Source organism: Salmo trutta, chromosome 5 (assembly GCF_901001165.1).
Source record: "Salmo trutta chromosome 5, fSalTru1.1, whole genome shotgun sequence".
NCBI lineage: Eukaryota > Metazoa > Chordata > Actinopteri > Salmoniformes > Salmonidae > Salmo > Salmo trutta.
In genome coordinates this window covers 55,423,018-55,450,862 of record NC_042961.1, presented here as the reverse complement: position 1 = coordinate 55,450,862, position 27,845 = coordinate 55,423,018, and the positions used below count along the sequence as shown (strand labels likewise).

The 27,845-nt window shown below is 44.9% G+C and overlaps 1 protein-coding gene across 3 annotated transcripts; it reads left to right on the top strand.

The window, feature by feature from the left end:
• The first annotated feature begins 21 nt into the window (after positions 1-21).
• slc12a6 (solute carrier family 12 member 6) lies at positions 22-27,825 on the top strand. 3 transcript variants are annotated; one of them, XM_029754381.1, is made up of 27 exons: positions 22-302; positions 1,910-1,952; positions 2,551-2,778; positions 11,589-11,683; positions 11,804-11,932; positions 12,346-12,492; positions 12,956-13,010; positions 14,298-14,428; positions 14,668-14,909; positions 15,264-15,382; positions 15,688-15,867; positions 15,946-16,110; positions 16,402-16,500; positions 16,875-16,932; positions 17,644-17,818; positions 17,936-18,054; positions 18,178-18,276; positions 19,408-19,527; positions 19,781-19,885; positions 20,114-20,282; positions 20,571-20,766; positions 21,014-21,183; positions 21,287-21,418; positions 21,758-21,883; positions 23,857-24,128; positions 24,291-24,424; positions 24,652-27,825. In XM_029754381.1, exons 3-27 carry the CDS (start codon positions 2,559-2,561, stop codon positions 24,741-24,743), a joined length of 3,549 nt encoding a protein of 1,182 aa, XP_029610241.1. In that variant the 5' UTR covers positions 22-302; positions 1,910-1,952; positions 2,551-2,558; the 3' UTR covers positions 24,744-27,825. The 3 variants fall into 3 exon arrangements, with proteins under 3 accessions (XP_029610241.1, XP_029610242.1, XP_029610239.1); XM_029754382.1 differs by lacking the exon at positions 1,910-1,952 and having other exon boundaries at positions 21,758-21,865; XM_029754379.1 differs by lacking the exon at positions 1,910-1,952.
• The last annotated feature ends 20 nt before the right edge of the window (positions 27,826-27,845 follow it).

Sequence of the window (27,845 nt, the reverse complement as noted above, 5' to 3'; positions counted from 1 at the left end):
CTTTTGTCTAGGGATTTATTTGTCCACCCTACCACGCATGCGTGAGTTCGAAATTACGGCAAGCGAATTGAGAGGCGGGGGCTGGCACGCGTTTCTGACTGTTGGACAAAGTGCCGACAATAAAGGATGAGGCGAGTACATGCATGGAGCTACTATGGTTTCAATTCATTTTGAGAAGCACTAGCAAGCCAAACAGCTGGATACAAGGGACACGAGAGTACTATATACGCGCTATGTATATTGTTTGAAATATTGCCGTGAAGTTGCCGCAGAATTCTGTCAATTTCTAGCCGTTGAGCAAGGTACGTGGAGTTCTGTCACACTTTAGCAGCGTGGCTAACAGCTAGCTACTGTACCACTGTAAATTCAACGGACAGTCGACTGATACCGACAAGTAGCTAATGTACTGAACGAGTTGAGGGGATCCTTTCATGATAAGCAAAACAAACGTAGTAGGGTGTTCGTCTAGTTTATTTCGATACCATGACTTGAAAGTTGACACAAATTACCGTGCATATTATGTTGTGTAATTCCAGAAAGAAAAGATTTACTCCCTCGGAACATCTGCCTGCATACATTGATTGACATGCTAATACATTGTTGACATGCCGCATCGTTTTGCCAACAAAAACGCTACAGCTAGCTACCCATGCTAGTTGTAGTTTAAATACAGACAATTTTTTTCTAAATGTATTTCAACCGCGGGTTTGGAATATATTGATATGACAATTTTCCCTGACTGGTTCGAACTAGCTAGAAATTATAATTGGCTTAACGGTTAAGGGTAGTTACTAGTTAGCCAGCCAGCTAATGTTAGCATAACCGATAGTAGCTAGCTCGTCATACGGTATTTCAAGTAAGTGCACGTAGGTGTAACGTTATCAGTATGTTCCATCTGAACATTTGATGAGTCTTGCACCGCGAACACAATCTTATTTCGCTTTACATAAGCTCCAACTAGTTGCTAAGCGTTCATTATCATTTAAACGGATGCAGTTCAATTCAACAGTCGCATACAGATGCTGGTCCTTGTCTCCACCGTTTGTATAGATTCATGGGATGGCAACCAAGGTTGCAACTAGCTATGAGACTAAAATAATTTTATGCACTGTTAACTAGCTTCAGTTCATGTGTACCCCACGAACTCACAAGATTGCCCAAACAATTTGCCACACCCTCGTCTAGCTAAAAATGCCTAGTATAAGACGTAGTACAACTCGAATGTTGCGAAACTGATAACAAGCAACCATCCCATCTCTACATACGAGTAGCTGTCTACAATACAGCTACAGTACTGCACAAAGACATGCGTTCCTCCGCATGTGGCTCGGGCTCAAGCTGCCGCTGGCCCAACCGGTTGGAACTGCTCTTGTATAATAATTAAATTATAAACCGCACCAAAGCAACTACTCAACTGAACTACAAGTAACTGCCAGAATAAAGGAAACAATTGAGTTAAATGAGGGATACAAAGCAGGTGCATCCACACAGGTGTGGTTCCTGAGTTAATTAAGGAATTAACGTCACATCATGCTTAGGGTCATGTGTATATCTATGAAGACACTTTATGTTGGTGTTTCCTTTATTTTGGCAGGTACTTGTAGCTCACATAATTGAGTCTGAGCAAGGAGACTGTTTTTCAGTCAGTGTTCTCACCTGGTTAACTTTGCAGTTTGCTCCCCTGAGAGGTGTTTGTGAAAGCACATGATTCTGTTCTGCTCTTTGTTAGGTTACTGAGTGACATGCATGTCATCACTCATTAATCAAAACAAATGCCTTTTGTATACTGTCACCTACCATACATAATTGAACTCTAATAGCAGCTATCCACCTTTGACTTCTCCCTTTTTCTTTCCTTTTGTCTTGGTTCTTACCCCTTCCCTATTTCCCCCCATCAATCCATCATTAGTCACTCATTGTCATCCATAGAGGAAATCTAAGCTATCACTGAGGTGCATATAACACAGAGAAAAAAACAAACCTATGTTTACTTGGGAATACTAGCGCAGAGGCAGATTTGACACTAGGCCTACATATTGATAGCCAGTATTATTAAGTTCATTGTCAGGTCATGTGGACACGTACGAACACACCGTACTAATCCAGTTTCTGAACAAGCAATAATATTAATCGAAGTGAAAAGGGAACTCTACCTTTTTTTTTATTTTATTTTTTTAAACCTGAATTGAAAGCTGAAGGGGAAGTTAAAAATATATATTCTTAGAGACACAGTTTACTCTTCAACCTAATTCATTTGTTTACAATTTTAAAGTGTAGGCTTTATGTTAAACCATTACACATTCATCAAATGGAAAAAAGGCACACATATCTCATGACATTCATCCCACATATGCCATTGAAACCAGTCCAATTCAATGGGGAAGTGCAGATTCAAGTCTAGTAGCTGTCTCTGCACAGTCACTTGAACGTTAGCTTAGCATAGGTTAGCCTAGCTAATTTAGCCTAGTGTGGGCTAGCCTAGTATTGGTTAGCCGAGCTAGCGTAGTTGGTGACCCTTGACCTCTAACCCTTGACCCCCATTCCTCCAAGACCCAATAATGGCGTCGGTACGGTTCACGGTGACGCCCACCAAGGCCGAGGACCTCCCGGGACTGTCGGACACCTCGCCGGACATCAGTTCCCGGTCCAGCGGCCGCGGCCACGTACGTTTTGGCTCGCGGGAGAGTGTGAACCGCAGTGAACCACTAAGCGAGGGGTCGGGAGGGCTCACCACAACTGGTGACAACGAGACGCCTGACAGGACCAACACAGAGCAAGGTGACATGTCACTTCGTGTGTGTGTGTGTGTGTGTGTGTGTGTGTGTGTGTGTGTGTGTGTGTGTGTGTGTGTGTGCTCGCGCGCAACAAGTTCACAACCTTCGGTTATTAATGGGTTGTGTTCATTAGGCACCAAACATTAAAAAAAACCAGACTGAAACAGCGATGGACTGTCTGGGCTTGTCTAATAAGCAGCCCTCATTTTTGTTTTCCATTGCAAAAAGTGTCCCATTGCATGTCCTAATGAACAGGACCCTGTTTTGGACTGTTAGCCTAATTGCTCAACTGTTTGATGTCACCCTCTAGTGGCAGGGTACTCTCAATCATTCTTCTGGACAGAATCAGCTTCTACGTTACAATAGTAGTCTCACTGTTAATAAGCGATTACTGGCTCCAGAAATAGTCTCAGCTAGGTTATCTCATTGGTGATGCTTTGGTTATTTATATCAAGAAAGGAGAAAAGAAACACAACAAATCAAACACGAAATGAACTGGCACAGGCTGAACTAAAGAAGCAGACATGCACGCACACATTTGAAATGCTTTGAAACACCTTTCTCACCTCAGTAGCTACCAGGTCGACAAGGCGGTCACGTCTTGCAATGTACATGTCTTTGTATGAACGGCAACCTTAACAACATGTGCAACAGACTCCATTACATTTAACTCTGGGTGTAAAACACAGAAGGGATCATGGTTTGCAGGGTACCAGAGTGTTAGGTTGGGTTTTCTGGGTAGAACTTACAGCCTCGCCTTAACAGTAAATGTCAGAATGTCCTTGTCACTGGCAGTATTCTGGTACATGGAATGGAAGACAGAGTCGTCAGCACAGACCAGAGCAGCAAGTTTCCCCAGCAGCCTCAGGCCAGTCCAGAGGTGCCGTAGCTGCATCTGTCTGATACAGAGGAGTGTTGTCATGGGTGACAGAAGCCTCCACGACAACACAACTGCATCACAGGTTGTCACTGTCTCAGTCTGCGTCAGTGGAGGCTGCTGAGGGGAGGACGGCTCATAATAGTGGCTGGAACAGTGCAAATGGAATGGCATCAAACACGTTGAAACCATTAACTTCTATGGGCTACATGGGACGCTAGCGGGACACAGCCAGTGAAATATCAGGGTGGCAAATTCAAAAACCACAAAATGTCAGAATTCAACTTTCTCAAACATACAACTATTTTACACCATTTTAAAGACACTTCTCTTTGATGTAACCACATTGTCCGATTTCAAAAAGGCTTTACAGCGAAAGCAAAACATTAGATTATGTCAGGAGAGTACATAGACAAAAATAATCACACAGCCATTTTCCAAGCAATGACATGTGTCAATAAAACCCAAAACACAGCTAAATGAAGCACTAACCTTTGACGATCTTCATCAGATGACACTCCTAGGACATTGTTACACAATACATGTATGTATTGTTCGATAAAGTTCATATTTATATCCAAAAACAGCATTTTACATTGGCGCGTGATGTTCAGAAAATGTATTCCCACCAAAACGTCCGGTGAATGTGCACATCAATTTACAAAAATACTCATCATAAACGTTGACAAAATATATAACAATTATTTAAAGAATTATAGATAGACTACTCCTGGATGCAACCGCTGTGTCAGATTTTAAAATAGCTTTACGGAGAAAGCACATTTTTCAATATTCTGAGTACATAGCTCAGCCTTCACGGCGAGCTATACAGACACCCGCCAAGTTCGGGGCAAACTAAACTCAGAATTAGTATTAGAAATATTCTCTTACCTTTGCTGATCTTTGTCAGAATGCACTCCCAGGACTGCTACTTCCACAAGAAATGTTGTTTTTGTTCGAAATAATCCATATTTATGAACAAATACCTCCATTTTGTTCGTGCGTACAGATCACTTATCCAAAGGCATAACGCGCGAGTGCGGAACCAGAGACGAAAAGTCAAAATGTTCCATTACCGTACTTAGAAGCATGTCAAACGCTGTTTAAAATCAATCTTTATGGTATTTTTAACGTAAAATTGCGATAATATTCCAACCGGACAATAGCATATTCATTCAAGAAGAAAAAGAAGGAACGGCGCGCTCGTGTGTCTGCGCATATCCAATCCCTTTGTTGCCAGGCAGTCCACTCAGAAACTGAGCTCCTATTATCTGCCCAGTGACAGGAGAATGCTCAAACCACTTTCTGAAGGCTTTAGACAGCCAATGGAAGCCTTAGGAAGTGCAACGTAACCCCACGGATACTGTAGTTTCGAAAGGGACTAGAAAGAAGAACTACAATTCTCAGATCCTCCACTTCCTGGTTGACTTTATCTCAGGTTTTTGCCTGCCATATGAGTTCTGTTATACTCACAGACACCATTCAAACAGTTTTAGAAACTTCAGTGTTTTCTATCCAAATCTACTAATAATATGCATATTCTAGTTTCTGGGCCAGAGTAATTTTAAATTGGGTACGTTTTTCATCCGGCTGTGAAAATACTGCCCCCTAGCCCAGACAGGTTAATTGAGCCCGTCCTCCCCAATTAAGGTGCCACCAACCTCCTGTGGTCTGTGTGTCAGTTTGTGTCCATCTGAGCTCCAATCCGGTTGTACAGCTCCTTGAGGTCTGACCAGACTCCAAAGCCTGCAGCACGAGTGTCCAGTTTTCCATTGGCCTTCCTAATGAAGCCCAGGAAGTTGTTCGTTAGTGTCATTGGCCAGTGGGACCTTCCTAGTCCAGGAGGAGGGAGGCTTTGGATGACTGTCGCGTTGTCACTGTTGAGCATGTTCGACCGGTTAGTCAGTCTGGTAGCAGTGTAAATCCACTGGACATTCGGAACACTCAGACCATTTAGCTCAGGAAGATAATGTCACATGTGGTGTGTGTGTTTAAGCGTAGCCATTTTCTCAACACTTGACAAGTTTTGTTATTCATTTCCCTCAGAATGTTCTGTGGGAGAGGTACAATTGATGTCGAAAGTTTACATACAGTTAGGTTGGAGTCATTAACTTGTTTTTCAATCAGTCCACAAATGTCTTGTTAACAAACTTTAGTTTTGGCAAGTCGGTTAGGACATCTACTTTGTGCATGACACAAGTAATGTTTCCAACAATTGTTTACAGACAGATTATTTCACTTATAATTCACTGTATCACAATTCCAGTGGGTCAGAAGTTTACATACACTAAGTTCACTGTCCCTTTAAACAGCTTGGAAAATTCCAGAAAATGATGTCATGGCTTTGAAGCTTCTGATAGGCTAATTTACATAATTTGAGTCAATTGGAGGTGTAGCTGTGCCTGTATTTCAAGGCCTACCTTCAAACTCAGTGCCTCTTTGCTTGACATCATGGGAAAATCAAAAGAAATCAGCCAAGACCTCCACAGGTCTGGTTCATCCTTGGGAGCAATTTCCAAACGCCTGAAGGTACCACGTTCATCTGTATAAACAATAGTACGCAAGTATAAACACCATGGGACCATGCAGCCGTCATACCACTCAGAAAGGATACGCGTTCTGTCTCCTAGAGATGAACGTACTTTGTTGCGAGAACAGAACAACCGCAAAGGACCTTGTTAAGATGCTGGAGGAAACAGGTACAAAAGTATCTATGTCCACAGTAAAACAAGTCCTATATCGACATAACCTGAAAGGCCGCAAGGAAGAAGCCACTGCTCCAAAACCGCCATAAAAAAGCCAGACTACGGTTTGCGACTGCACATGGAGACAAAGATCGTACTTTTCGAAGAAATGTCCTCTGGTCTGATAAAACAAAAATAGAACTGTTTGGCCGTAATGACCATCGTTATGTTTGGAGGAAAAGGGGGGAGGCCTGCAAGCCGAAGAACACCATCCCAACCATGAAGCACGGGGGTGGCAGCATCATGTGGTGGGGGTGTTTTGCTGCAGGAGGGACTGGTGCACTTCACAAAATAGATGGCATCATGAGGGAGGAAAATATGTGGATATATTGAAGCAACATCTCAAGACTTCGGTCAGGAAGTTAAAGCTTGGTCGCAAATGGGTCTTCCAAATGGACAATGACCCCAAGCATACTTCCAAAGTTGTGGCAAAATGGCTTAAGGACAACAAAGTCAAGGTATTGGCGTGGCCATCACAAAGCCCTGACCTCAATCCTAGAACTGAAAAAGCATGTGCGAGCAAGGAGGCCTACAAACCTGACTCAGTTACACCAGCTCTGTCAGAAGGAATTGGCCAAAATTCACCCAAATTATTGTGGGAAGCTTGTGGAAGGCTACCCAAAACGTTCGACACAAGTTAAACATTTTAAAGGCAATGCTACCAAATACTAATTAAGTATATGTAAACTTCTGACCCACTGAGAATGTGATGAAAGAAATAAAAGCTGAAATAAATCATTCTCTCTACTATTATTCTGACATTTCACATTCTTAAAATAAAGTGGTGACCCTAACTGACCCTTAGACGGGGAGATTTTTCTAGGATTAAATGCCAGGAATTGTGAAACTGGGTTTAAATGTATTTGGCTAAGGTGTATGTAAACCTCTGACTTCAACTGTACATTGGCAAACCGATGTTGAATCTTTGCAAGGGCCACCTTTTTCACAGCCGCTAACTCATTGACCACAGTCAGAGGGGAAATGTCAATCATATCAAGCCTGCACATTTAGTGTCTTTCACTTCCAGCCCAGACCATTTCTAAAAGTCATCTGTGCGAGAGAGCATGTTTTTGATAACATGCTCCTCTCTGGAGGAGATCTGAACATCATCACCATTCCCCTGTTCTGGGTTCAGTGACCACACATGGGCTGTGGTACGCTGGCATAGCCATTTCAGCCACTGGTTGATGGCTAGGCTGAAGTTGACAGCAGTTGGTTCTATGCTAACCCTGAGTGGGATTGGTTCGTTTTAGCTGCTTCCCACATGTAACTTGGAGAAAATAGCCTTTGTACTTATCAGATATGATGTCCGCATAAGCCAGTGGTATTTCCTTAATGCATCGCTGAAGTCCAGAGATCACAGTGTAAAACCTTGTGGATTCATGCTTGAAGCCAAATGCTCATTCATGCCCTGTCTGTCTATTTACACTACATGACCAAAAGTATGTGGACACCTGCTCGTCAAATGTCTCATTTCCAAGGTCATGGACATTAATATGGAGTTGTGTGCTTGATTTTTTTGTAAAAAAAAATTTAGATTATTATTTTCATTTTATTTTTTATACACCTGTCAGTAATGGGTGTGGCTAAAGTAGCCAAATCCACTAATTTGAAGGGGTGTCCACATACTTTTGTGTGTGTGTATATATAGTGTATATGCCTGTTGTTTGGGAGAGAGAATGCCTGTTGTGTGGGAGAGAGAGTGCCTGTATCTCCGAGCCATGGTAGTGTGCAGGCGAGCAAGCATTTCATGAACACTTTATAGACCGAGGGTGACGCTTTGGTTATTTATATCAGGAAAGGAGAAACGAAACGCAACAAATCGATTAGGAATTGACTTGCACAGGCTGATCTACCGAAGCAGACACAAACACTGCTGAGACGATGCAGTGTACTGGCTGAGTAGTCCTAACAGACAAAAGCAGTGGAGAGAGTGAGGCAGCTGTGTTATTTCAAGGAAGGTCAAGCGCGTGCAGAGATGGTTATTTTTAGTCGGTCTTGCCCACAAAGCAGTAATAGAATTTGACAGACTGGATTCATTCACATTATACATTAACTCCTCATATCACATTCTGCTCCATCAGACACATGCAGGGATGCGCACGCGCACACACACACCTCAGGTGAGCACTATCTGGAGGGGGGGTGAGAGACCCCTACACCTCAGGTGAGCACTATCTGGAGGGGGGTGAGAGACCCCTACACCTCAGGTGAGCACTATCTGGAGGGGGGGAGAGAGACCCCTACACCTCAGGTGAGCACTATCTGGAAGGAGGGGGGGGGGGAGACCCCTACACCTCAGGTGAGCACTATCTGGAGGGGGGGAGAGAGACCCCTACACCTCAGGTGAGCACTATCTGGAAGGAGGGGGGGAGAGAGACCCCTACACCTCAGGTGAGCACTATCTGGAAGGGGGGGGGGAGAGAGACCCCTACACCTCAGGTGAGCACTATCTGGAGGGGGGGAGAGAGACCCCTACACCTCAGGTGAGCACTATCTGGAGGGGGGGAGAGAGACCCCTACACCTCAGGTGAGCACTATCTGGAGGGAGGGAGAGAGACCCCTACACCTCAGGTGAGCACTATCTGGAGGGGGGAGAGAGACCCCTACACCTCAGGTGAGCACTATCTGGAGGGAGGGAGAGAGACCCCTACACCTCAGGTGAGCACTATCTGGAGGGTGGAGAGAGACCCCTACACCTCAGGTGAGCACTATCTGGAAGGGGAGAGAGAGAGACCCCTACACCTCAGGTGAGCACTATCTGGAGGGAGGGAGAGACCCCTACACCTCAGGTGAGCACTATCTGGAGGGAGGGAGACCCCTACACCTCAGGTGAGCACTATCTGGAGGGAGGGGGGGGGGGGAGACACCCCTTCCCAGGGGTACACACATAAGGCTACCTTTGTGTATTCTGGGGAGGATGTGTTTGCTGTGGCGGTTGTGTTACCTGTGACGGTTGTGTTTGCTGCATAGGCTGTACAAAACATTAAGAACACCTGCTCTTTCCATGACAGACTGACCAGGTGAATCCTGGTGAAAGCCAGGATACCTTATTGATGTCACTTGTTAAATCCACTTCATTCATTGTAGATAAAGGGGGAGGATACAGGTTAAAGAAGGATTTCTAATCCTTAAGACTTTTGACACATGGGTTGTGTATGTGTGCCATTCAAGGTGAATGGGCAAGCCAAAAGATTGAAATGCCTTTGAACAGGGTATGGTAGTAGGTGCCAGGCGCACCGGTTTGTGTCAAGAACTGCAACACTGCTGGGTTTTTCATGCTCAATAGTTTCCCGTGTTTATCAAGAATGGTCCACCACCCAAAGGATATCCAGCCAACTTGACACAACTGTGGGAAACATGGGACAGCATTCCTGTGGAATGTTTTCGACACCTTGTGGAGCCCATGCCCCGACAAATTGAGGCTGTTTTGAGGGCAAATGGGGGTACAACTCAATATTAGGGAAGTTTTCCTAATGTCTTATACACTCTGGAAAAGAGCGTGTGCAAACTGACTAAAATGTATTGGTATTTGTAAACTCAACTGCGTTTATTTTCAGCAAACTTAACATGTGTAAATATTTGTATGAACATAAATAAGATTCAACAACTGAGACATAAACTGAACAAGTTCCACAGACATGACTAACAGAAATTGAATAATGTGTCCCTGAACAAAGGGGGGGGTCAAAATCAAAAGTAACAGTCAGTATCTGGTGTGGCCACCAGCTGCATTAAGTACTGCAGTGCATCTCCTCCTCAAGGACTGTACCAGATTTGCCAGTTCTTGCTTTGAGATGTTACCCCACTCTTCCACTAAGGCACCTGCAAGTTCCCGGACATTTCTGGGGGGAATGGCCCTAGCCCACACCCTCTGATCCAACAGGTCCCAGACGTGCTCAATGGGATTGAGATCCGGGCTCTTCGCTGGCCATGGCAGCACACTGACATTCCTGTCTTACAGGAAATCACGCACAGAACGAGCAGTATGGCTGGTGGCATTGTTATGCTGGAGGGTCATGTCAGGATGAGCCTGCAGGAAGGGTACCACATGAGGGAGGAGGATGTCTTCCCTGTAACGCACAGCGTTGAGATTGCCTGCAATGACAACAAGCTCAGTCCGACGATGCTGTGACACACCGCCCCAGACCATGACGAACCTTCCACCTCCAAATCGATCCCACTCCAGAGTACAGGCCTCGGTGTAACACTCATTCCTTCAACAATAAATGCGATTCCAACCATCACCCCAAGTGAGACAAAACCGTGACTCGTCAGTGAAGAGCACTTTTTGCCAGTCCTGTCTGGTCCAGCGATGGTGGGTTTGTGACTGTTGATAGTCCAGCCTCTCTCAGCCTATTGCGGACAGTCTGAGCACTGATTTGAATGATTTTGCGTTCCTGGTGTAACTCGGGCAGTTGTTGTTGCCATCCTGTCCCGCAGGTGGGATGTTCGGATGTACCGATCCTGTGCAGGTGTTGTTACATGTGGTCTGCCACTACGAGGACGATCAACTGTCCGCCCTGTCTCCCTGTAGTGCTGTCTTAGGCATCTCACAGTACGGACATTGCAATTTATTGCCCTGGCCACATCTGCAGTCCTCATGCCTCCTTGCAGCATGCCTAAAGCACGTTCACGTAGATGAGCAGGGACCCTGGGTATCTTTCTTTTGGTGTTTTTCAGAGTCAGTAGAAAAGCCTCTTTAGTGTCCTAAGTTTTCATAGCTGTGACCTTAGTTGCCTACCGTCTGTAAGCCGTTAGTGTCTTAACGACCGTTCCATAGGTGCATGTTCATTAATTGTTTATGGTTCATTGAACAAGCATGGGAAACAGTGTTTAAACCCTGTGAAGTTATTTGGATTTTTACGAATTATCTTTGAAAGACTGGGTCCTGATAAAGGGACGTTTCTTTTTTTGCTGAGTTTAGATGTTTGTGTGTATGTGTAGCAATGCGTGAGACAAGGGTGTCACAAGGATCATCCCTGTGTGTGTGTGTGTGTTTTTGTGTGTCCTCCCTGGTGGTAGAGGAGAGGGAACTGAGAGTGCTGATTCAGGGCCCTGCTGACGGAGGTATAACTCTCTCCTCTGTCTGTCTCTCTCTCTCTCTCTCCTCTGTCTGTCTCTCTCTCTCTCTCTCTCCTCTGTCTCTCTCTCTCTCTCTGTCTCTCTCTCTGTGTGTGTGTGTGTGTGTAGGAGATGGCAATTCCAAAATGTCCAATGTCTACATCAACAACAGTCATGGGGTGGACGATGATGACTTCTACGACCGAAACCTGGCTCTCTTTGAGGTTAGAGCATCAATCAATCAATAAATAGTGTTTGATGCACTCTGTTTTATGACTGTCTCATCATGTGTTCATCTCTTCCTATTTTCTCTCCTTGCCCCCCCCCCCTCCCCCCTCCTGCAGGAGGAGATGGACACTAGGCCGAAGGTATCTTCTCTCCTCAACCGTCTGGCCAACTACACCAACTTGACCCAGGGGGCCAGGGAGCACGAGGAGGCAGAGAGCATAGGAGAGAAGAGAAAGGCCCACAAGGTACACACCACTCTGACTCCTTAACTCCCGGCATGCCCTGGCATAGTACTTTGACCCCTGGCAGTAATATCTAAGCGCTGTGCTTTTAGGTTGTACTTTTGACTCCCTTGTTACTGCACTGACTTACACCACCGTATAGGTACTATAGAGGAGAATAGACCCAGGGATGTAAAATGTCTGACCTAATATAATCACACCTAGCACGTCATGGATATGATCAGGAGTTTTTATTATTTGGAAAATGCTTTGCTACGGTGTTTACTAATGAACAGGACCCTCATATCTAATGCCATTTGTGTCTCCCAGTCTCCTCAGATGGGTACGTTCATGGGGTTGTACCTGCCCTGTCTGTAGAACATATTTTTGTTACGTTGTGCACTAATGATCACTATTCTCCTGTGTGTCTATCCCAGTCTCCCCAGATGGGTACGTTCATGGGGGTGTACCTGCCCTGCCTGCAGAACATCTTCGGGGTGATCTTGTTCCTGCGTCTCACCTGGGTGGTGGGAACTGCCGGTGTGCTGCAGGCTCTCTGCATCGTCTTCATATGCTGCTGCTGTGTGAGGATAACACACACGCACACACACGCACACACACAAACACACACAGGGTTTATTTGAATCCACAAATCACATTACAGTCGAGAAGGATTCAAACATTTCCTAGGTCATGGATATATGGACACTTATGGATACAAGACGCACCTTCCTCTGACCTTTGCTGTATTAACGATGACACTTACAACAGGTGGGCTTAAGTTATGTTAGTAGATTGCCATGTTTTGGTACAGAGCTGCAGCACACATGTCTACTCCTGGCAAACAAACACACACACACACACACACATTTTTACATTTTGGTCATTTAGCAGACACTTAGCCAGAAAGTGTTTAAGATAAGAGAACAGGAGATAATTGAAACAGGCCTGTTAAGAGCAGTGCCCTGTAGATAGTGATTAGTGAGTGTATCTTTATGTGTATAGATATATGCATGATACAGCTACTGCTCCTCTCTCATTCTGCAGACTTTACTGACTGCTATCTCAATGAGTGCCATCGCCACCAATGGAGTTGTACCAGGTATTCCCTCCATCCATCTCCCTCCCTCACTCCATCTCTCCCTACCTCCACCCCTCCCTCCATCTATCCCTCTCCCTCCATCCATCCCTCTCTCCCACTCTCCCTCCATCCCTCTGTGTTGTTGTCATCCAAGTGTATGTTTAATGTTTGTTATGGTTTAAAAATGCTGGTTACTTTCTCCAGAATTCCCAGGTTGTCAGGAATTTTGGAAAAGTGATCAGAATTTTGCAACTCTGTCTCAGTGATGTCTGTATGTGTCAGACCTGGGTATTTAAAAATACTTGTAGCTTTTGGTTTAGTCTGCCTGAACTGCCGGGTGGGCGTAGTTTGGCAGTTTTCCAACCATTCTATCGCTTCCACTGCGCCAGGCAGGATAAAGATAAACTATTTGAAATGATTTCAAATGATATTTGAACCCAGGTCAGGTTTGTCTGCTCGTTCTAACGTCTGATCTGCCTCTCCCCTCTCTGACTGTACACACTGAGACATAGTGTCCTCACCCAGCAATACCATTCACCACTAGGAAAACCATAGACATAGAATGAGTAGTTATACACACATAATAATGAATAATAAAATCATTCTAATTCTGAGTGAAACAACACTCACGCTGGAAATATCCCAAATGTCAAAGTTGTCGTTGAACAATTCTAACATTCTTGTGATATTTGAATATGAAGCAAATCAATTTTAGTTGATTTGAACTATTCCATCTGACAACATTGTAGTTAGAGCCCCTTACTGATTCTATGTCAAGACAAAACCCCTGCTTCTATCTGCAAAGTTACATTTCCTTCATTGATCTCCTCCCTCATCTATGGGCCTGGTCAAAAGTAGTGCACTGTATAGGGAATAGGGTGCCATTTGGGACCTATGCTTATTGGTACAATCTTAGTGTGTTGTCTCTCATCATAATACTGTACTATTCTACTTTCTTTCTCCTTCTCTCTCTTTTTCTCTTCCATAACACCCATAATGATACTATAACACTCATTCTTCTCTTTACTTCTCTCCCTCCTACCCTCTCCTTCCTCCCACCTCCTTCTCCCTCCCACCCCCTCCTTCTCTCTCTCTCTCTCTCTCTCTCTCTCTCTCTCTCTCTCTCTCTCTCTCTCTCTCTCTCTCTCTCTCTCTCTCTCTCTCTCTCTCTCTCTCTCTCTCTCTCTCTCTCTCTCTCTCTCTCTCTCTCTCTCTCTCTCTCTCTCTCTCTCCTCTCTCTCTCTCTCTCTCTCTCTCTCTCTCTCTCTCTCTCTCTCTCTCTCTCTCTCCCCTTCTTCTCCTCTCCAGCTGGTGGTTCCTACTTCATGATCAGTCGTTCTCTGGGGCCAGAGTTTGGGGGGGCGGTGGGGCTGTGCTTCTATCTGGGCACCACATTCGCCGGGGCCATGTACATCCTGGGAGCCATCGAGATCCTGCTGGTGGGTGGGAGAGCCTTTGTCGCCCGCTCCTCTTCCTCACTGTCATCCTCATTAGAACCATCATTTATAACCGCCATCAAATTACTCTGACGTTCATTATCATGGTTGTCATGTTCATGTTGTCTGTATAAGCGTTCACATGACAAACTCCAGCATCTACTCACCCTCACCAATCCAATATATCGTTTGATTTTGCGTGTCTGTTATCTTACCCTCACTCGCTCTCCTCCCACCCCCAGATGTACATTGCCCCGTGGGCGGCCATCTTTGTCTCCAGCAGTCTGGACGGTGAGGGAGCAGCCATGTTGAACAACATGAGGGTCTACGGATCAATCTTCCTCCTCCTCATGGCGTTACTGGTCTTTGTCGGCGTCAAATATGTCAACAAGCTGGCGTCCGTCTTCCTGGCCTGTGTCATCATCTCCATCCTGTCCATCTACACCGGAGCGCTGGTCTCCGCCTTCAGCCCGCCCACTTTCCCGTGAGTTCCTCTGTTGTGATCGTAGAGCGGTTTGATTGACAGATTCATGGTGTAATCGGAGTTGATTATGGGTCGCATTTTAGTCGCAAAGAAACAAGAAACTAAACTGATGTGTTTCCATTGGCATGCCTGATTTACACTTTCACTGCCGGTAACATCAGTGAGAAACCTGAGAACGTTGTAACCACTCTCATTGAGACATACACGTACCCGTATTGACCCATTCTCAAGACTTTCACACCACTCTTACTGCCAAACACTTAAACTTGACTGATGCCCTAATCGACCAATCCGTTCACTGTCATCTGTGATTGACCAATCCCGTGCTCTAATCGTCTCCTCCCTCCTCCTCAGGGTGTGTATGCTGGGTAACCGTACCCTGTCAGGACACATCCTCCTTGATAGTCCCTGTGCCAAGACCACCCTGCCCAAAGAACCACCCAGACCTGTGGATACCAACCTCACACTCGCTGGTAAAACCGTCAATATTACCTTTCAATTTGGAAAAATGCCATAGTCAATTATAATGAGAAACATTTTTTATGTTAACCCTCATGTTCTCTCTCGGTCCATTCTGTTTGACATCTCACTATGGGACACGCCCACTTGCGGCTCATTTGCTGAAGCCTTAATCAATCACTCCTAACAGGCCATTCAAGGCTTTGAAGGTGTTAGATCTGCCTGCCATTCGACCACTGTTAGAATTCCTCATTCTCCACCTCTTTGCTCGCTTGTTCATTATCATCCCCAATATCAACTAATCAACCAATTCTTCTAGGAAATGGCACGGTGCCGTCAACCTTTGATCCCTCCCTGCCCTCCTCTGAGGCGACCACGGCCCTGTGGCAGCAGTTCTGTGAAGGCCCAGACCTCAACGCTTCCTGTGACTACTACTTTAACCTCAGCAACATCTCTGAGATACCTGGCATACCAGGCCTGTCCAGTGGAGTTATCACAGGTACATTCTCTCTCTGTCTCTCACGCTCTCTCTCTTTCTCGCTCTCTTTCTCTCTAATAATTAGTATTCTCTCCATAGAGAACATATGGAGTGTTTACCTCAGTAAAGGGGACGTCCTGGAGAAAGGGTCACTCCCCTCGCCCAGACCTGTCCACCCACCCACCAATCGGCTGCCCTATGTCTTCGCTGACATCACCACCTCCTTCACGCTATTGGTGGGAATCTTCTTCCCCTCAGTCACAGGTATATTTCCTCCTCTTTCCGTCTCTCCTGATCCCAGTACCTCCTGATCCCCTTGGACCTCTTGATGTTGGTAGATCTGAATCGGTAGAAGCAGTGCAGTGGTGGAGCTCCCATCATAGTGCTTACAGCTCTGCGGAAACAGAGGCGAGGGGTAGGGAGAGACTTGGGACAGGCTGATCAGGCTGTAAAATTATTTGTCATAGATTCATACACCAATTCTGTTGTCTCTCTCGCTCGCTCTTTTTTTCTCTCTCTCCCTCCTCACTATTCCTCCCCTTCTCCCCCCTCCAGGTATAATGGCTGGTTCTAACCGGTCTGGGGACCTGAAAGACGCTCAGCGCTCCATCCCCATAGGAACCATTATGGCCATCCTCACTACCTCCCTCGTCTGTATCCTTCACTGTGGACAATAAAGCTTTCGGATTTTGAATTGAGAATATCTTCCATATTAACTCTGGCTGCGTCCGAATTGACACCCTAATCCCTACATAGTGCACTACATTTGACTAGGGCTCTTGTCAAAAGTAGTGCGGTGTGTAGGGTTTAGGGGGCAATTTCAGACACCCAAGGACAACAAAGCTTTTGTATTTTTAATTGAAAATGTCACATGTAAACTCTGTCCTAGTCATAGAATTAGAATCATTCTAGTTACACACACCTGCATGGTGCTTAGTGTGTGGTAATGGGTTGATATTGGGACAGAGTTGTGTTATGGTTCAGGTGTGATGTGACTAGTGGGTTATTTACCTGAGTGGCCTGGCCAGACCTGAGCAGTGTGGTGCTGTTTGGAGCCTGCATCGAAGGAGTGGTGCTCAGAGACAAGTTAGTATATTGGTGTGTGTGTGTGTGTGTGTGTGTGTGTGTGTGTGTGTGTGTTTCAAGGTGGAGTCAATTGAGGAAGTAAACTGAAATTGGTGTGTGTCTTGGCCTTCTTAGGACACATTCTGTGGTCACACTAACTGACCTGTCTTTCTGTCTGTAGGTTTGGAGACTCAGTGAAGTCACACTAACTGACCTGTCTGTTGTTCTGACGGTTTGGAGACTCAGTGAAGTCACTAACTGACCTGTCTTTCTGTCTGTAGGTTTGGAGACTCAGTGAAGTCACACTAACTGACCTGTCTGTTGTTCTGACGGTTTGGAGACTCAGTGAAGTCACTAACTGACCTGTCTTTCTGTCTGTAGGTTTGGAGACTCAGTGAAGTCACACTAACTGACCTGTCTGTTGTTCTGACGGTTTGGAGACTCAGTGAAGTCACTAACTGACCTGTCTTTCTGTCTGTAGGTTTGGAGACTCAGTGAAGTCACACTAACTGACCTGTCTGTTGTTCTGACGGTTTGGAGACTCAGTGAAGTCACTAACTGACCTGTCTTTCTGTCTGTAGGTTTGGAGACTCAGTGAAGTCACACTAACTGACCTGTCTGTTGTTCTGACGGTTTGGAGACTCAGTGAAGTCACTAACTGACCTGTCTTTCTGTCTGTAGGTTTGGAGACTCAGTGAAGTCACACTAACTGACCTGTCTGTTGTTGTGAAGGTTTGGAGACTCTGTAAAGGGAAACCTGGTAGTGGGCACCTTGTCTTGGCCCTCCCCCTGGGTCATTGTGATTGGCTCCTTCTTTTCGACGTGCGGCGCTGGCCTCCAGTCACTGACGGGCGCTCCCCGCCTCCTCCAGGCCATCGCCAAGGACAACATCATCCCTTTCCTCAGGGTGAGATAGATAAACAAGTGTTGTAGTGTATATATAGCTCTTCTTTCTCTCCATCATTCTCTCACTTTCTCTCTCTCTGTATCTCTCTCGCTCTGATGTTCTGTTCTCTACGTCCAGGTGTTTGGTCATGGCAAGGCTAATGGAGAGCCTACCTGGGCTCTGCTGCTGACAGCTCTGATAGCTGAGCTGGGAATCCTCATTGCTTCTCTGGACCTGGTTGCACCCATCCTCTCCATGTGAGTGTGTGTTTCTTGGAGAGAGAAAGTGTGTGTGTGTGTGTGTGAGTGATTGTTTGTTGGTCTGAGTGTATGGATGCTGATCCAGTGCAGCCTGAGTCCCACATCTCCTTCTCTCTGTAGGTTCTTCTTGATGTGCTATCTGTTTGTGAACCTGGCCTGTGCTCTGCAGACGCTGCTGAGAACTCCCAACTGGAGACCACGCTTCTCCTACTACCACTGGTACACACACACACACACACACACACAAACACAGTCTTGCACAGCTAACCTTGTGTGGACATATAATTCAGTCCCATTCAAAATCCTATTTTCCTTAACCTGTACCATAACCCTAAACCAAGCCCTAGCTCCTAAGCCTAAACCTAACACTAATTCTAACCTGGCACCCCAATGGGGGAACAAACTCCCTCACGACGCCAGGACAGCGGAGTCAATCACCACCTTCCGGAGACACCTGAAACCCCACCTCTTTAAGGAATACCTAGGATAGGATAAAGTAATCCTTCTAACCCCCCCCCCCTTCTTAAAAGATTTAGATGCACTATTGTAAAGTGGTTGTTCCACTGGATATCATAAGGTGAATGCACCAATTTGTAAGTCGCTCTGGATAAGAGCGTCTGCTAAATGACTTAAATGTAAATGTTAACCCTAAACACCCTAGAAATAGCATTTGACTTCGTGGGGACCTCGTCAAATTTTTGTTTGTTTACTCTTCTTGTGGAGACTTCTGGTCCCCACAAGTATAGTTAAACACGTCCACATACACACACACACGTCCACACACACGTACTCTATTTACATATCAACTTTTTATAAATGGAGAAGAACTTTTCAAGTGTAATTGATTATTTTCTATTTCTCTCTCAAGTCCGATCAGGGCTTGACATGAACTTTTTTAGTCACAAATTATATGGTCTGTAACAAGCGTTTTTACATCAATGTTTGATGCAAGGAACCACTTTACAAAATAAAATGTGTTGCGTTTTGCCATAGACAATCAGACAGATGTAGGCTATGCTCTGTCCATTGGCTTCTCTGCATATTCAAGCCTGTCTCAAAATCCAACCCTGGCCCTTTAAGACTCTCCTGCCGGGTGGTCGACCACCCTTGGTAGCCTATAAAATATTACAACATTACAATTGATCCCATTCTGATCAGAGTAATTATTGATATTGTGATTATTGTATGATATTATTGTTTTTTTTTTACTTCTCCATTCTTCTTGTCCGACAATAAAACATTTAAAAAAAACTTGTCATAATGTTATTTTTACTTGTCCCGGACAAGAGGGCAAGCATTAATGTTGAGCCCTGCGTGATGATTGATTATTTTATCTCTCTCTCTCTCTAGGACCTTGTCATTTTTGGGTATGATCATCTGCTTGGCGCTGATGTTCATATCGTCATGGTACTATGCTATTGTTGCTATAGTGATTGCTGGCATGATCTACAAATACATTGAGTACCACGGGTAGGTTTCCATGGGGACCTACTGGAACAAACCAGTTGTGTGTGTGTGTGTGGGCTTGTGTGAATGGAGGTCAGAGAAATCCAATTATATATTTTGTGGAGGTGTTACATTCATAATTCAAAAGGAAGATTAATATATTTAGACAAAGTGTGGGTGTAGGAATCTCTGAGTTGTCTTCGTGTGTGTGTATGAATCTCTGAGTTGTCTTCATGTGTTTATGAATCTCTGAGTTGTCTTCGTGTGTGTGTTCCAGGGCAGAGAAGGAGTGGGGAGATGGTATCCGGGGTCTGTCCCTCAGCGCTGCTCGCTACGCCCTCTTGAGGTTGGAAGAGGGACCACCACACACCAAGAACTGGAGGTATAGTAGACACAACCACACACACACACACACAGCTGTCTATACACACCAATAACTGGGGGTATAGTAGACACACACACACACACACACACACACACACAGCTGTCTATACACACCAAGAACTGGAGGTAAAGTATAGCAGTATACCGTTAACAGCGACTCATGCACAACCACCCATGTATATACACCCAATCTCACACCTTTCCAATCTCTCTCTCTCCCCTCCAGACCCCAGCTCTTAGTTCTATTGAAGTTAGATGAGGATGCCTATGTCAAGTCTCCCCGCCTGCTAACCTTTGCATCTCAGCTGAAGGCAGGTAAAGGTCTGACCATTGTAGGGACCGTCATCACTGGAAACTACCTCCACAGCTACGGAGAGGCACTGGCTGCAGAACAGGTTGGTCTCTCTTTTCTCTCTGTCTAGCACTCTTGGTGCGTTTCTCTAGAAATGTTTTTTAAAAATACCTCTTCTGACTTCCGCCCCTCTTCTTCTCCCCTCTTTCAGGCTTCTAATTTTGTCTTTCTCCTTCAGACTTACCTGATGGATCTGTAGGTGTATTGTGCTATAACAACTCTCTCTCCATTCCCTCTCACTCTCCCTCCCCCTGCTCTCTCTCTCCCTATTTCCTCTTGCTCTTTATTCACCCCCCCCCCCCCCCCCCCCCCCCCCCCCCCCCGCCCGTAGACTCTGAAGCACCAGATGGACAAGGAGAAGGTGAAAGGGTTCTGTCAGTGTATTGTGGCTAACAAGGCCAGGGAGGGCATCAGTCACATGATCCAGTCCAGTGGGTTAGGAGGGATGAGGCACAACACTGTGGTTATGGGCTGGCCCCTGGCCTGGAGGCAGAGTGAGGATCCACAGTCCTGGAAGACCTTTATCAGTGAGTACAGTACAGGAGAGGTGTGCATGTGCGCTTTCTCATCAGGCTTCAAGGCAAAACTCATGAGGCGAAAGAGAGAGACGGGGGGGGGAAAGCAAGTGGGAATCATTGAATGGTACCATTTACTGCCATCTGTTTGTCAAACAATGCAACTGGCCTTTTGAATTTGACTACCTGCCATCTAACTTTGAGACGTGGTGGTTTGAATAAACAGCGCCCCCTCTCTCTGTGTGCGTGTTTCCTCCAGACACCGTGCGTGTGACGACAGCGGCCCACCTGGCCCTACTTGTGCCCAAGAACATCTCTCTGTTCCCCGGCAACAGCGAGCCGTGCGCGGAGGGATACATTGACGTGTGGTGGATCGTCCACGACGGGGGCATGCTCATGCTACTGCCCTTCCTGCTGAGGCAACACAAGGTCAGAGAAATATTCAGTCATATCATATCATCATCTTCTCGTAGAGAGAAAGGTTGTGTACACGTGTATGTAACTGACGCTATTGTCGTGTTTCCGTCCCCAGGTGTGGCGTAAGTGTGCGATGCGTATCTTCACGGTGGCTCAGATGGAGGATAACTCTATTCAGATGAAGAAGGACCTGGCTACGTTCCTCTACCACCTCCGCATAGAGGCTGATGTTGAAGTGGTGGAAATGGTAGGTTTCTGTATAGACCCAATAATAACTTGAGGCCCACGCACTTTACTCAAACGTTCATGTAATAATGCCGTAGCGTACGGATGATCAAGAAATCTTTTTTGATTCCAATATTGATCACTAGCTAATAGCTATCTGTTAGGCTTTGTTCATTTGACCCATGAAAAACTGTCGTTCTCTCCTCTCTCCTCACTACCCCCCCCTATTCTCTCCTCTCACCCCCCTCTGCTATCTCCATCTCCCCCTCTCCTATCTCCTCCCTCCCCTCTCTCCACCTCCCTCCCCCTCTCCTATCTCCTCCCTCCCCTCTCCCCCCCCCCCCCCTATCTCCTGTCCCAGCATAACAGTGACATCTCAGCCTACACCTATGAGAGGACTCTGATGATGGAGCAGAGATCTCAGATGCTCAGACAGATGAGGCTGTCCAAGTCTGACCGAGAGAAAGAGGTGCGGAGGCCTCAACAAGTGTGTTTGTTTCATAGTTCTGTTTCCATACGTGTGTGTGCGGAAAAGAGTGTGTGCGTGCGTTCATCTTCACCTCATCTGTCTATTGTTTTCCTTAGCGAGTTCGCTGGAGTGTAGATGAAGTAAGTTTGCTGTCTGCTCAGTAGTAATTGACTTCCAACTGTCTCGTAGACTACGTAGTCCACTTCAGAAGTAATGCCCTACCCTATCCTGCAGCCTACATATTGCTAATGTCGCTAGACGTAAGGTGTCCTGTGTTGGAGAGTGTGTATCAGGGTCGTATTCATTTGGAACCGAACGGGAGAAAACGGACTGAAACAGGGAGGGGATGACCTGAACTTGTCTAATAAGAAACACCTGTTTTTGTTTTCCGTTCCAAAATGTTTTGCTACGGTGTGCCCTAATGAATATGACCATATAATAGGGCTGGGCGATATGGCCAAAAAATCATATCTAAAATTTGTTCAAACTTATGGCTGATTTCATAATATATACCTCGATATTTTTTACGGTTTCTCTAAATAGCCTTTGTTTCTCAATTAAAGGTCAGTTCACAGAATTTCAGACAGTCAGGAATAATCTAATGAATTTTGGGTTTGTAAAATTATACCTAGGCTAAATATAAGCCTTCCACAACCATAAGACCCATTCATAATTTAATTATTTGATCAAAATAGTTTAACCTGCTTTTTTGCAATAATTACTGATCTGGCTTTTAAATCTGTATATGAAAATGCCAATGTTCTTACAAATGTAACAATGCACGTCCACTAATGGTCTAACTGTTATGAATACGCCCTTCAGTCCGTCTCTCACTGTTTGAACAACATAGCCTGTTCACTTTGTTTAGATATTTCAGTCAAGTAGCCTACCTGGATAAGATGCTTATTTTTCAGAACGAGGACAAGTTGCCAATTCCTTATATAAATGTGTTTTTTTATCGTCATTGCACATTTCTAAAACCCAGACTAGACAACTAGCACATAACAGTCTGTGGTTAAAATCCTGCTAGCGGTATGTGTTGCTGCACGCGACAACCTGACCATTCATTTTCCACAATCATGTTCATTGATACTCTCGTCTTAGTAGGGTCTGCTCTGTTCTACATTTTGGGAGTTGAGACATAAAAAGGGTATTGTTGGAAATTTCAAGTCTATTACAGTAAAATAATGTTTAGGTGTCCATGTGACCCTGTTGGACCAAACCTCAAATGCAAATAGTGAGTTTAAACTGCTTGTTGTCAGAGAGGAAGAAGTGATCTTTATCATTTTTTTGTTGTGAGTGGCAGGAGGAGGGGCTTGGTGTCTGTGTGCTAGTGGGAAGGTGCACAGGAGGAGGAGGGGCTTGGTGTCTGTGTGCTAGTGGGAAGGTGCACAGAAGGAGGAGGGGCTTGATGTCTGTGTGCTAGTGGGAAGGTGCACAGAAGGAGGAGGGGCTTGGTGTCTGTGCTAGTGGGAAGGTGCACAGGAGGAGGAGGGGGGGGGTTTGGTGTCTGTGTGCTAGTGGGAAGGTGCACAGGAGGAGGAGGGGTTTGGTGTCTGTGTGCTAGTGGGAAGGTGCACAGAAGGAGGAGGGGCTTGGTGTCTGTGTGCTAGTGGGAAGGTGCACAGGAGGAGGAGGGGCTTGGTGTCTGTGTGCTAGTGGGAAGGTGCACAGGAGGAGGAGGGGCTTGGTGTCTGTGTGCTAGTGGGAAGGTGCACAGAAGGAGGAGGGGCTTGGTGTCTGTGTGGGAAGGTGCACAGCACCGAAGGAGACGAGACCAAAAAGACAGAATGCTCAAACATTACAAAATAACCTTGATTAAGGCATTTGGAACATCACGTTAAAACAAAAATTCTAATCAATTGGATATATCGCCCAGCCCTACCCTGTACTCAGTGACTGAGTGTCTTTTGTAGGTGTATCTCTCTCTGAGGGAGGGAGGGGAAGAGAGGGAGGATTTCTAAACGTGTGTTACACATTCTCTCCCCCAGGCCCAGTTGGTAAAGGATCGTAACTCCATGCTTCGGCTAACCAGCATTGGTTCTGACGACGATGAAGACACCGACGGGGGTGGAGGCCCCACAGGAAATGCCGAAAAGGGAGGAGGAGCAGCCGGAGGAAGGGAAAGGGATGGAGGGATGTCAGCCTCGGAGAACAGACGAGTCCACATGACCTGGACTAAGGAGAAAGCCCTGCAGTACAGAGCTACACACTCCGGCTGTAGTACACCAGAGGGCTTCAGAGATATGCTCAGTATCAGGCCGTAAGTCACACACACACACACACACACACAAACGCACGGACACACAACACACATGCACGCATGGAGACACACGCACGCGTGGACACACACAGACTTGAACGGAGACACACACAAACGGATGAATGTTGATGATTGTTGTTATTAATGATGTCTGTCTCCCAGGGACCACTCCAACGTGCGGCGGATGCACACGGCCGTCAAGCTCAACGAGGTCATCGTCAACAAATCCCATGATGCTCGGCTGGTCCTGCTCAACATGCCGGGACCGCCACGGAACCCAGCCGGAGACGAAAACTGTATCCTTCACTTCCTGTTTACTGTGCTTCTCTTCCTGTGTACCAGGGTTGGACTCAATTCCATTTCAATCGATTTATTTTTCACCTCCTTAATTGAGTGAATTGAAAATGAACCAATAGCTGTGTGTTCTGTCATAGCTATAGTAGACGTAGTAGTAGTTACAGTATTCTTTTTTTATTGTTGAAAACGTTTCCAAACAGTGGACCAGTCCTTAACCGATGGTCAGATATGGAATTTCTGGAAGTTCTAACTGAGGGATTGGAACGCGTCCTATTGGTCAGGGGTGGAGGAAGTGAAGTCATCACCATCTACTCCTGATTTGCTCACACAAACCAGCTATGTCAGAGCAGCCAATCACGTGGAAGAGAATGCTAAGGGAGGTGGGGCTAAGGAGCCCTGGAGGTGTGACCCCTCTGTCAGACAGCGCAAAGATGGACTGTCATTGGCTTCAGCTTGGATAAACTCCTCCCATCTCTCCGCTGTCAGTCATTATTCCTAGGCTTCCCCATTCCACTAAAGACAAGCTACAAAAAGCCAACACGATTCCTCAAGTGAACATTGAGCGAGAGTTCTCATAATGTGTGTCTAAGTGTATGCGAGATATTCATCTCAACGTATAATACAAAAGGACCAGCCCACGTGACTAGACCAGGACAACTCCTGGTCCTGGTTATAGCTGATAACTAGGGCCCTGAGTTTTCCCCCTGATCAGGTCACATGGTCAGGAAAAACTCCTGGCCTTCCACATAATGCACAATAATATACAGCAGTTGGATCAGGGACCAGTGTTTATGTCCCAAATGGCACCATGTTCCCCATAGTGCACTACTTTTGCACTAAATAGGGAATAGGGCGTGATTTTAGACTTACAATGTGTAGTATGAGCGTGTGTGGACCAATGGATGATAGTCATAATCTAGTAGACAGACAGACCATATAGAATCTAGAACATCGATATAGAATCTAGAACATCATTATAAAATCGAGATCATTCTAGAAGATCTATATAGAATCTAGAAAATTGATAAAAAATCTCGAACATTGTAGAACATCTAGATAGAATCTAGAACATTGATATAGAATCTAGAACACCGTGAAACAGTGAGTGTTCCACTGAGTGACTCAGGGTTAGTTATAGTAAACGACGACAGGCGCTCTCTTCCAAAATCCACTTGTCTAGCATGCTAGAGTGAAGCCATGCATTCTACGTAGTATGGATTATTGGAACGCAGATGAGTGGATTGTGTGGTACGAGTGTGAGAAAATGTGTACGTTGTATGTAATGTATGTATGCATATATGTACAGTATGTATGTATGTATGTACATTGTGTAGGCTAGAGCTAGACAGAGAATGGACTTGGGTTCATATACTATTTGAAATAATTTTCAATACTTGAGCTATGCTTGATGGAACCAACAGAATAGTGCCAAAACATGCAAACCCAACGTTTGGTATTGGTGTCTCCAACCAGGCAAACTAAAGCAGACAGACGCTCAAGAAGAAACATTTTAAATAGTACCCAGGTTTTGTGATGATAAGTTATAATAGCCTGCTGGTCTCTGATCTGTATTTGGGTCATTATCATTAAACCAGTTTTAAAATGTCTGTACCAAATTGAGTTACAAAACCATGATGCATCTTCAAAAATCAACTGTCATTCTGAGGAATAAGATGTCTAGTTTTGGGGAAAGTGTCATTACCGAAATGCGTCTGGATTAAATTCTCTGGTCTATTAAAAAATAATCTTTACAAAAATGTAACCTATTTGAATAAAACACCAAATATGTTACTGTAGTTTGTCCATAAATCATAGACATGGTATACTAGTTGGAGTTTACATTAAAGTATAATATTTATTAAGTACAAACAGTGTTTGTGGAGGTCTCATTACTTATTCAAGTTCCTGTAAAACATTTTTAATAAAGTTGTATTCACCCATGATGCATCATCTAGAGGAGTAGTCCTTATATGAGCACAAGTTGTTAATTTATTAGCTTGTATGCCTTCAGAATAAGGTTCTTATTCTCAAACGACCCCTTTACCGCACTTGGCCTTCTCATTACTGAAATGGCTAAATAGCTCAAATAGGGGGAAAAAGTAATATTTGGTTTTTTATAATAATTGTATAATTCTATTTTCAGTGTTATGTTTAACTCGGGCCTTTTCATTAGGGAAGACATTTAAAAAATATATCTAAATATTAATTTGTTTATGATTTTTTTTTTTTAAGTTTAAAACTGTTACGGTAATGAGAACTTTGTGAAACTGTTAAATGCATAATATCTGATCAAAAAACATAATTATGAAATAGATAAGTACATATCCTAAACTCAGTGATTCAAAAGGATATTTTGTGAAAAAATTACACCATTTTTTGGGACAGTTTTGTGAGAATGATGCATTTGCTATAGCCAACTCCTCTAACTATACAGCCATAGGAGTTAGTTAAAGCATAGACAGATCTGGGACCAGGCTGTCCTTGAATAGAGAGAGGTGTGAGTAAGACATTTGTAGTTCAGGACTTGGACTGCATAAAGGTACATGTGTTGACAGCAAAGGCTCCTAGTTTAGGTGTAAATGATGATGATGCAGTGTTTATCCCCTAGATGTGTTTTCTCAACGTGGGGCGCCAAATCAAGGCATACCAAGTCAATATCAAGGGGGTGGTTCACTTTAAACACAACAGTAGTCAATTGAAACCAATTGAAGCCAAATTATTTCAGGCCTGCCCTGCCTGGTAGGGGAAACACTTGAGTGAGAGAGGTGTGGAAGGTTTTAAGGATGTAAGGAATGGATTGAAATATTGTGAATGAGTAACAGTGTTGTAGGTAGCCATATGAGGTGGGGGGGGGGGGGGTGTTATTGTTGCACACTGGACCACCGTTGTAAAGAGACCATTGCCCTGCATGCTGTTTTAACATTGTTTTTATGTTGCACTGTCAGTGAAAGGGAGGGGTTGTAAGTTTGCGTGTGTGTGTGTGTGTGTGTGTGTGTGTGTGTGTGTGTGTGTGTGAGAGAGAATGATTATGTATGTGTATGATGTATGTGGGTGAGCTGTATGCTTACACCAAATAAGGAAAAAGGTGATTTAATATTTTTTCATTATCTTATTATCCTCCCCCTCGCTACCTACCTATTAGTACATGCCTGTGCTGTTCCGTCAGCTTCTGCTGTGCTAACTACCTGTTTATTTCCCAAATGGCACTCTACTTCCTTTGTAGTGCACTATGTAGGGCATTAGGGTGCCATTTGGGACAGAAGCTGGCGGTGTTTTATTCCACAATGCTTGTCTTCGATCTTCTCAATGTATTGACTTTATTGTACAGGGATGGATTCTTTGTGTTCAATTGTTTTTTCTCCACCATTTGTTTTTGCTTGTACATAAAAACTAAGAGAAATCCCACGTTTTGTTTTTTTT

What these genes read in the sequence shown, in the direction of transcription:
- slc12a6 (XM_029754379.1), top strand. Translation starts at nt 2,559, where the DNA reads ATGGCGTCGGTACGGTTCACGGTGACGCCCACCAAGGCCGAGGACCTC. An exon ending in AGAAGAGAAAGGCCCACAAG is followed by an intron (nt 11,933 to 12,345) that starts GTACACACCACT and finishes TGTCTATCCCAG; the next exon opens with TCTCCCCAGATGGGTACGTT. An exon ending in GAGCCATCGAGATCCTGCTG is followed by an intron (nt 14,429 to 14,667) that starts GTGGGTGGGAGA and finishes TCCCACCCCCAG; the next exon opens with ATGTACATTGCCCCGTGGGC.